This window comes from Papaver somniferum, chromosome 8 (genome assembly GCF_003573695.1).
Source record: "Papaver somniferum cultivar HN1 chromosome 8, ASM357369v1, whole genome shotgun sequence".
Taxonomy (NCBI): Eukaryota; Viridiplantae; Streptophyta; class Magnoliopsida; order Ranunculales; family Papaveraceae; genus Papaver; species Papaver somniferum.
The window spans coordinates 123,109,222-123,118,344 of record NC_039365.1 but is presented as its reverse complement, the minus strand read 5'-3'; the positions used below and the strand labels follow the sequence as shown (position 1 = coordinate 123,118,344).

Sequence of the window (9,123 nt, the reverse complement as noted above, 5' to 3'; positions counted from 1 at the left end):
TGTATCCATAGCTTCATGAAAATCTTGCATTGCAATCCTCAGGGAAGCCCTACCACCCATCTTCTCATCAGCACTTAAAACTTTATTAAAATCACCAATTAGCAACCATGGTAAATTCATATTACTAACAGTAACTAATTCTGTCCATAATTCTCTTCTATCCACTGTTAAAGATGCAGCATGTACTCCAGAAACAAGTACACCTCCTACATTTACAGTAATTACTTGCTTTGTTATGGAAACAATTGTTGGAGTAGTTATTGAAGCATTCCAGAATAACCAAATGTTCCCCTTCCCCCCATTTACTGAGTTGTGAATTATCTTGTGATTCATACCATCTAGTTTCAAACTTTTGCAATCTTTACAATTCCATTTTATTTTTGGTTCAACCACCCATACTAAAGTAGGACTAAAATTCTTCACTAAACTTCTTAATTTGTCTTTGGCTTTAGGTCTCCTTTTGCCTCTGACATTCAAAAATATTATCTTCATTTAGAAATCTCAGACTGAGAAGTAGCAGGACTTCTCACACCTTTCTTTTCTTTCACTAAATTAACAACATTTTGTTTGCTGGTAGTAATTAAGATAATATTCTTGGGTTTAATAATCTTCTTCACAACTTCTTGATCTCCCTGTACTTTATCAATCTCAATAGTAACATAATTAATAACAGAAGAACTACAAGATGCAACCTCCAATAATTTTTCCACACTGATAGGAAGTGGCTCTTCAGAAACTAATTCTTGAAGTACATGAAATTTTCCTGAGCTTCTACCTGCTGACTCAAAAGTCTTCTCAATTACCTTCTCTACTGGAGGCAAAATAGCAGTAATTTACTTCATCTTCACAGAAAATTTCATTCTCAACTTCCTTGAACTGGTTTGTTTTAGGAGTATAGCAGATATCAAAACCAACTGGTTGTTGTTGATTCTTCTCTTTAAGCTTCCAAACCTTCTTTGGTACCACTTTAGGGATCTCTTCCTCTAATGGGTATTGTACCGATTCATTTCTCAGCACTCTACATTCAGATACTAAATGTCCTACCACTTTACAATGGTTGCAAAAACTTGGTAGTTTAGGAATTTGTACCTCCTGTTCAAAAACACCATACTTAGATTTAACTTCAACATGGTGAGGCACTGTATTTGCTTAATCCACTTCCACCAAAACACTAGCATAATATCCAACTCTTTAGACTTGTTTCATCAACTTTAATAGCTCTTCCAATATCATCACCTAATGACATAAGGATATTTTCTTTCCAGTATTCAATACCCAAACCAGGAAAGTTGACCCAAACAAAAGCAGTGGTAGATTTCTGAGCAGCTGGGTTAAAATTTGGTTCCCATAATCTCAATTTTAGAATTTGAGAATCCACCTTCCAAAAACCATTCCAAATATACTTCATTTCTAATTCATTAGCTAGCTTAATTATGAAAAAACCTTTACCAAGTGGGAATAATTGATAATTACCTGATAATTTCCATTGTTTTCTGAAAGCATCTTCAGCAACAACAAATTTCATCTTTACAAAATCCAGCCTACCATTTAAACTAAACCTCCATTCATTAAGACTTTCATCAGTTTTCTCATCTGGGATGTATAATGAAGGAATCAGATAAGACTTCTCACTCTCAAATCTCTTCCCACTTTGTTCAGTAGAAAAGAAACTAAAGTTATTGTTACTCATCGTCGATCCAGAATTCATACCCTTGAAAGATTCTAACAAAAGCAACAAATCTGATCTAGATAACAACATGAATAGAAATTACCACCAATCATGGAGAATCAAGCCTAAAAACCACCTGAAATTAATGGATATGAACTCGAAAAACGAAGAAAGAAGAAAGAAAAATATCGCCCGAGTTAGTCGCCCAATTCACAGAGAGTGACTCGATAAACTCAAATATTTAATTGATTTATCAAGATTAACATCATGGACATTTTCATAAAACACTTTTGTTAGACTATCAAATCCTTTACCATGATCATCAAAGATGTCACCAAGATTATACTTTTCAAAATAAGATAGTTCACTAGCACGCAATTGATCATTAACCAACTTCTTTTCAAGAAGAAATCCTCTTGAAAGAATTTTGTCGCAAGCATTAAAACAATTATCATTTAAAAAGACTATTGTACAAGAATATTGATTACTAGATTCATTTTTTCTTGTGATAATGCATTACTTGATACGATTCCTAAGAGTTATTCTTAGATAATCCATTACCTCTTCCTCTCAGAATCTTTTACTAATAATAGCAAAATGAAGAAGATGAGGGATAAAACTTATTTGAAAGCACCCTTGTATGATAACCCTTTCCTCAATTGAATCCCTTATTCATGGAATAACCTTGAATATAAGAAATGTATAAAGGAAAAACTTTACAAAAAAGCACATGAAAGATAATTGGTTCGGTAATTCTAGCTTTTCCCAATTGTCGTTCGCGAACAGTTTGAGAAGATAAAGAAGGTTCGTGAACACATACCTTTTAAAAGCTAAGTGGGCTTGGATCATTCCCGAAAAACTATCAACAAAGTAGATATCCAGCACTTGATTAGATACGACAACTGAGATGTAATGATAAGTATTTTACCAAAATTTGTGATACTTTTATTGATAGATACATACTCCAATGTATTATCGATTGAAATACATGTTACCCAAAAGTATCTTTAAGAGACAACTATGATACCCCTGAAGGATTTACTCATGTACAAGAAATTTCAAAATTATGGAGTAAAACTCAACATAATAAGAAAAAATCTTTTAACGTTGTCAAATGTTACATAAAAAATTGATAAGACATATGACAGAGAGATCACAAGCAAAACCAAAAACACAAATAAAATAAACTACTTATCAGTTGCTTTCCCCACCTCATGTTATGTACATGGCGGGGTGATTCCATTTTCTTGATTAAGAAGTTGGGTGAGCAAAAAGATGCTAATGAATCATCTCATAACAATAGTTGTCATCTCTTGTACCTGCGACATAATCAAAAGAGTTAGAGTTCTTGATCATACTGGTATTTTTCAATTCTGAATCCCTTTTAATGAAGTGGTCTACCAACTTAGTTTCCTGACAAGAAGAAGATGTCAATATCTTTGCAGTTTTCTTTTTTAGGGAATATGCAATATTTCTTGACATGCCCGGTTTATCCACACTTGAAACAAAACTTATATAAGTTTGAATAATGCAAGGAATTTGTTTTGTACATGATCTTAGCAAGACGTTGCAAGAATTCAAGAGTGTCTTTAATGGCTAAGAAGAGATCTTCGTTTATCAATCTATCTTTGTTGCATTCTTTAATTAAATTGATACATAATTTTATAAGATTGCAAACTCTAACACACTTGAATGATGTATTCTTAACTTTAGTTCTTTCTAGGGAAGCAATTATTTTTCCTTAGGATTCTTCATTCTCAAATCTGAGATTGGAAGTCTCAATAGAATTATAACTTTCCAGGGAGACTGAAGTTGTTTTTCTAAGTAAGAATTTATGAAGAATCATTTACAGGTGAACAATACATACCTTACAGGTGAACAATACAAACCTCTGGTGTAAGATACACAAACTGTCAAGGTAAAGATAGTTGCACCTGGCTTCACGAATCCTCGAAGTTAAGTCTTTTAGTCATAAACCTGATTATGTTTCTTAGAGGAAACCTAGGTCTATCGAGAACGACTCTAGAATCAACTTGGACACAAAGTGTCAAGGATTGAATTTTCCAGTTGAAAGAGCATCTTTATTTGTAGTTTTCAAAGACCAGGGATTCGTTATAATTCAAGCTAAGATAACTTGAAAATCATGAAAATACTTTTAGATCTTGAAAATACAATAGAAGAATAAACACTAGAAACCAATTATGGAACCGTGTATAATGATTGGTCGATTTTGAAAGTACGGCAAAAAACTAAATCAATTTGATGTTCATTTAAACACCTAAGAATTTAATCATGATGCACTCACATAAGTGTTTGAGAGATCAGTGAAGTATTAGATGTGTTTGAGAGAGTTCTAGAAATGTTAAACATATTAAAAAAAAAAAGTCTTTGAGCATTTGCTGAAATTTACTAGGACAGTTGGGACAACGGTCGTGAACCATTAGGCTTGTTCACGAGTCAGGGTGCAATGGTTCGTGAACTGGGTTCGCAAACCCTACCATACTACCGAACTCAGTTGACTATGATTCGTGAACCAGGTTCACCAACTTCTATCCTATAACACCAACTTTATAAATCAGTTCACAACAGTGCGTGAAGTGTTTTCATCTGAACTTACAGTTTTCAAACTGGTTCGCCAATCCTCCTATATTTCTGAAAATCAGATATATATGGATTACGAACTGATTCGCTAACCTACCCTGAGCAGAAATATCAGATAGTTCAATATTTCTGTCTTATGATGTTTGAAACATTCTCACATGATAAAATCATTTGCATGGTCAATTTTCAATTGAACCACAAATTAATTCACACAATAAATTGTTTAGAACTAATGTTGTTAAGGATCGTTGAACATCTTTTCTAGAATCATATTTCGAAATTTTTAACAACACAAGCTTGACTCAAAATTTCTTCTTTGTAAATATACTAGAAGTCATACGAAATTGTCTCAAAAAGATAAAATGATAAATAGTGAGTAAAATAGAATGATTCAGTCTTCACACACCTTATACAAAAGTTCTCCAAATATCTTCGTCGATCTTCAATCTTCAAGGATGATGTTTGATACTCAACTACCAAATTTTAACCTAGTCCGAGACTTGACTTAGTAAACTAAAATTCAAGATATAATTTGATCATCTAACATTGACAACAAGCTTGAGCAAAACTTGTGTGTTCAACCGAGCATTGCTCTAACACCATACTATTTGTGTCTCCTTAAGCATGATAGTGGATCCTAACTTGAACATGTTAATTCAAGATTGTGTGAAGAATTGGATCATTACTGACGATGATGGCCATGCATTTTTTCCTTGGTAGCTGTATAATCTGAGCCACTTCGAAAACAATAAATAAGTTATTTTTTTAATGGTAAAAGAAGCAATGCTACCCCCTCCGTCCCCTTTATAAAGGCGGAAAAGTACAATTCTCGTAGAATAAGAAGGTTTTTCTATTTTCATAAATAACCTAATCTTACCTGATTTACCCTTATTAATGATATCCTAATTAGTGATTTTCCTAATTTATGTCCCACTAATCGACGAATATACATGAGTATATATTGTTAAACCACGTTGGAACGTGTTGCAAGTAGTAATTATTTGTTGGGAATCATCGTTAACCATTAACTTGATTTGTTGATACCCATAATATTTAATAAGAGTATATAAGGAAAAAACTACATTGGAATTGATTTTCTGCCTATATATTGGTACTAGAAAATTTTGTTTCTACGCCTTTATAAAGAGGACGGATGGAGTAATATCCAACTTTTACTTTTATCAAGATTTCTCTCCAACTGATAATTAGCTTACCCCCAATGTTCCTCGGATTCACTAACCCGAATCTTGGTCCCCTACTCCTGATAATTCTATTAAAATCATCGCGGCTGGAATTTTTATTTTTTGCCGTTTTTATTTCCTGAGATTTGAGACAATTAATGGGGTGAATTAAAGAAGCTTAACTAGTATGACGCATTGGTGATCAAAGCTATGGGTATTCTTCTCGCTACTCAAAATTGGTAATGACAAAAGAATTAAAAGGTGATAGTAAAGTGGTCATAAGCATTTTAAACTTGTAACTGAAGCCCATTTCTTGGCGTATCAAAAGAATTGCTTAAGATGATAAAACTCTAGCCAAGTCATTTACCACAGTTTCTTTTAATTTTTTTCCTGCGACATGCTAATGATACAGCTCATACTCTCGTCAAGTTCATTATGTTGAAAAAATATCCACCTTTGGTGCCTCATTCCAACCCCTTCTTTTTGTATTGCAGACAATCTCGTTCTCCGGCTTGTGTTGTATTATTTGCCTTTCTTTTTTTTCTTCTATTTTCTTCTTGTTCAAGAGAAAGATGAATACTTAAATCCAACTTTTCTTAGAAATCACTGCAGGTTTGCCGGGGAAATTGGCATATTGGAGTGGGAGTATATATTTCCTTTTATTTTGTGGTCCATTTGGATTGGGAGGAATGAATGGGTGTTCAAAGAAAAGGTATTTCAACCTAATAGATTTCTTGCAAGAACTCTTCGCAGTGCCAGAGAATACTTATGCGCCTGTTGTAGATTGTTGAGAGTGGAAATAAGAACTATTGAAATTGAGGTTTCTTAGATTTTTCCTAGGAATGACTATTGTAAACTGAATTGTGATGGCGCCTCCAACAAGGATAAAAAGGTTAGCATTTTCAAACCACATATACAAGAACAATAATAATGTTGTTGAAGTATGGGCAGTTAAAGAAGGTCTGATAGTTGCAAAAGAATTGAATATTAGAATTTTAGAAATGGAAACGGGCTCTTTTTACGCAGTTCAGCTATGTAAGAAAGAAGTTCCTATTCCGCGGGTTATGAGAGGTTTGATTAAAGATATTGAATAGTTGATGAGTAGCTTTGAAGACATTGAGGATGTTGCTAGAAGAGGTACAAAGAATCAAATTTTGTTGCGGATTATTTGGCAAAGACGAGTGAAGCAAAAAATTTAGAAGATGTGTTATCCGTTCGATTAAAGTTGCTCCTCTGGTGGATGAGGATGTTGCTAGAAGAGTAGTCACCAGACCTATTAGTCCGAGTAGGTAGTCTATTTGGCATTGTATAGGAAAAAAATCAATATCGATAGAAATTTTTGGGATAACATTTTGCGTATACAATTTTATTTTTTTTCTTTTATTTTTTTCTTTTTTTGAAACGGGCCTGGCTTACAACGACCTGCCTGGGCCCAACACCTAACTCTATTTTTCTTAGACTCTAAGGGGATTAGACCCCGGATCTCCTCCCTAGTGGAGGGATAGGAATCCACTATACTACAACGTGGTTCCTATGACACTTCATTTGAGTAATTCAAAAATTAGGCAATTGTATATGTACCCCAAGTAAATTTTTGCTTTTTGAAAAGGAAATATTACTTAGGATTATCGAAAATAACGGAAGAAAAACAAGGGATAGTTACTTTTTATTTCTGATAAATGTAAAAAAAAAAAGAATCTTCGTAATAAGTTCACGGCCATGGCCTCTCCAACAGTGTGAGATACCAAAAGAAAACAAGAAATCACCGGGAAAAAAAATCGACGATGCTAAAACATTAAATTATTTCGTTTTTTTATTTCAAAACGTCAAATACAAGTCCAATTTTGTGCCCCTAGTAGAGACTGAAACGTCATGTGCACATTCTAATTAAGGAGAGAATCTCGACCATCGTCACCTACATCCTTAACTTAATTTTATGATGGATCAGATTGAAATGTCATGTGCACACTCGTTAAAAAATGCGCACAAAATCGGACTCGTCAAATGGAGAAGTGAACCTCGATTTCATCGTATTATTAATATTACCTCCGTTGGATACTCTCACGCGGAGGTGATAATTTCGATAGGAAAGAAAATAATTTCCTTCCAAAATTAAAAAATCTCGAATTATAACTGAATATGGTTTGAAAAACAAAAGATTTGGACCTTTAGATCATAGACTCCATATTCATGGGTCCTAAGATCAACAACAATGGAAGTTTTGATTTTTTTCACTGCCATTATTTTGAATTAACTGAACCACACCTAGTAGGCACCACTACTCCATTTAATAATTCCATTAAAACCCAAAACCTCTCTGGTATCAACCATTATTTATTGGAGTGATATTCATAATTTCACACGTCAAAATTAATGTGATTCTTAGAATAGCAAGAAAAAGAAACAGTAAAAAATTGACCCTTGATGTTGCTATATTGGAAATTTGGTAGTGGGGTTTGTTTCATATTTTTGTTAATTTTCTTGCTTGCATCTGCTGTTTAGTAATTATAGAAGGCGGTCCATATATCTGTCTTATATATACATATGCTAGGGTTGCAATCAGACAGTCATAGAATTATCAGTTGTGATAGTCATGGAGATTTTGATGAAAAGATTCGTGATAACAACAATGGTTGTTACTGTTTCATTGCTGGTGATAGGTTGTGATGCAAAAAGACACACTGTTGGAGGGACAGAATATAATGGTTGGGCACCAAACAAAATGAACTATACTTCAGATTGGGCTAGCCATGAACAATTCTATGTTGGCGATTGGCTCTGTAAGTAGTCTTCAGGAAACCCTAACCAGATTCCTCTCTATTTCTTTGTATACAATTTCTTTCATACTCACATTTTGTATTTTTATTTTTGATTATGTTGATTTCTTTAGATTGGACATATGATGAACCAAGGCAAAACAGGCAGTTGTTTAGCGTGTTTGAAGTGAACAAGACAGATTATGAATCATGTTCAACAGATCATACTCTTTACAATATATCTAGAGGAGGAGGACGCGATGTGTACCAACTTAATTATTCCAGACCCTATTACTTCATCAGTGGCGGAGGTTTTTGTTGGCAAGGTATGAAGCTCACAGTTTTTGTCCAAGAACTACCACCAGCGCCGTCAGAAGCACCATCCAATGGATCCCCTTTTTCGGCAAGTTTTCCTGGCATATTGACGATTGCTGGAGCAGCAGCACTGGTATTGTTGAAGCTTGGTGTTCATCCAGATTGTTAATTTTGGATAATTTCAAACCGATTTCGTAAACATGCATTCTTGTTATGTTGTGGTGCTATGTTATCCATGGATTATTAGAATACAAACTTATATATACAATTAGTTTATCTTTTGATTCATTTATGTTTTTATTTTATTTTTCTTTCTGAAAATTACATTGGATTAGAAAAGAAGAGAGAATTTACAGAAATCCAAAATCAGTGGTGGGGAGCAAGGCAATTAATGAAAAAATGCAAAAGTTAAAAAAGTTAATGAGAATCCCCAACAGTAATTGCGAAGACTTTTTACCCAAGAGAAAACTAAAGCTTTGGTACTGATGGCAATCTCTTCCTCCTTCCTACTTTTTGTTGGAGAAAACCCTTCCGTGAAGGTCTCTTAACCCTTTGGTTGTCGCTTCTGTTAATTGATCAATAGGATTATTGTGCAAGTACC

The 9,123-nt window shown here is 33.8% G+C and overlaps 2 protein-coding genes across 2 annotated transcripts; one reads left to right on the top strand and one right to left on the bottom strand.

Moving 5' to 3' along the window:
- Window positions 1-488: 488 nt before the first annotated feature.
- Window positions 489-1,690, bottom strand: LOC113305989. Its single transcript, XM_026554979.1, has 3 exons — window positions 1,211-1,690; window positions 912-1,092; window positions 489-811 (listed from the first exon to the last, which is right to left on the bottom strand). Exons 1-3 carry the CDS (start codon window positions 1,688-1,690, stop codon window positions 489-491), a joined length of 984 nt encoding a protein of 327 aa, XP_026410764.1.
- A 6,250-nt stretch (window positions 1,691-7,940) lies between these two features.
- Window positions 7,941-8,810, top strand: LOC113301688 (lamin-like protein). Its single transcript, XM_026550477.1, has 2 exons — window positions 7,941-8,231; window positions 8,342-8,810. The coding sequence occupies exons 1-2, from the start codon at window positions 8,045-8,047 to the stop codon at window positions 8,689-8,691; spliced, it is 537 nt and encodes a 178-aa protein (XP_026406262.1). The 5' UTR covers window positions 7,941-8,044; the 3' UTR covers window positions 8,692-8,810.
- The last annotated feature ends 313 nt before the right edge of the window (window positions 8,811-9,123 follow it).

Bases quoted from the DNA above. Each gene is read 5' to 3' on its own strand.
- LOC113305989 (XM_026554979.1), bottom strand. From the start codon at position 1,690: ATGAGTAACAATAACTTTAGTTTCTTTTCTACTGAACAAAGTGGGAAG. The intron at 1,093-1,210 runs GTTGATGAAACA...GTTTTTGAACAG, and splicing joins ATATTGGAAGAGCTATTAAA to GAGGTACAAATTCCTAAACT. The intron at 812-911 runs GTTTTGATATCT...TTTTGCCTCCAG, and splicing joins GAATCAACAACAACCAGTTG to TAGAGAAGGTAATTGAGAAG.
- LOC113301688 (XM_026550477.1), top strand. From the start codon at position 8,045: ATGGAGATTTTGATGAAAAGATTCGTGATAACAACAATGGTTGTTACT. The intron at 8,232-8,341 runs GTAAGTAGTCTT...TGATTTCTTTAG, and splicing joins CTATGTTGGCGATTGGCTCT to ATTGGACATATGATGAACCA.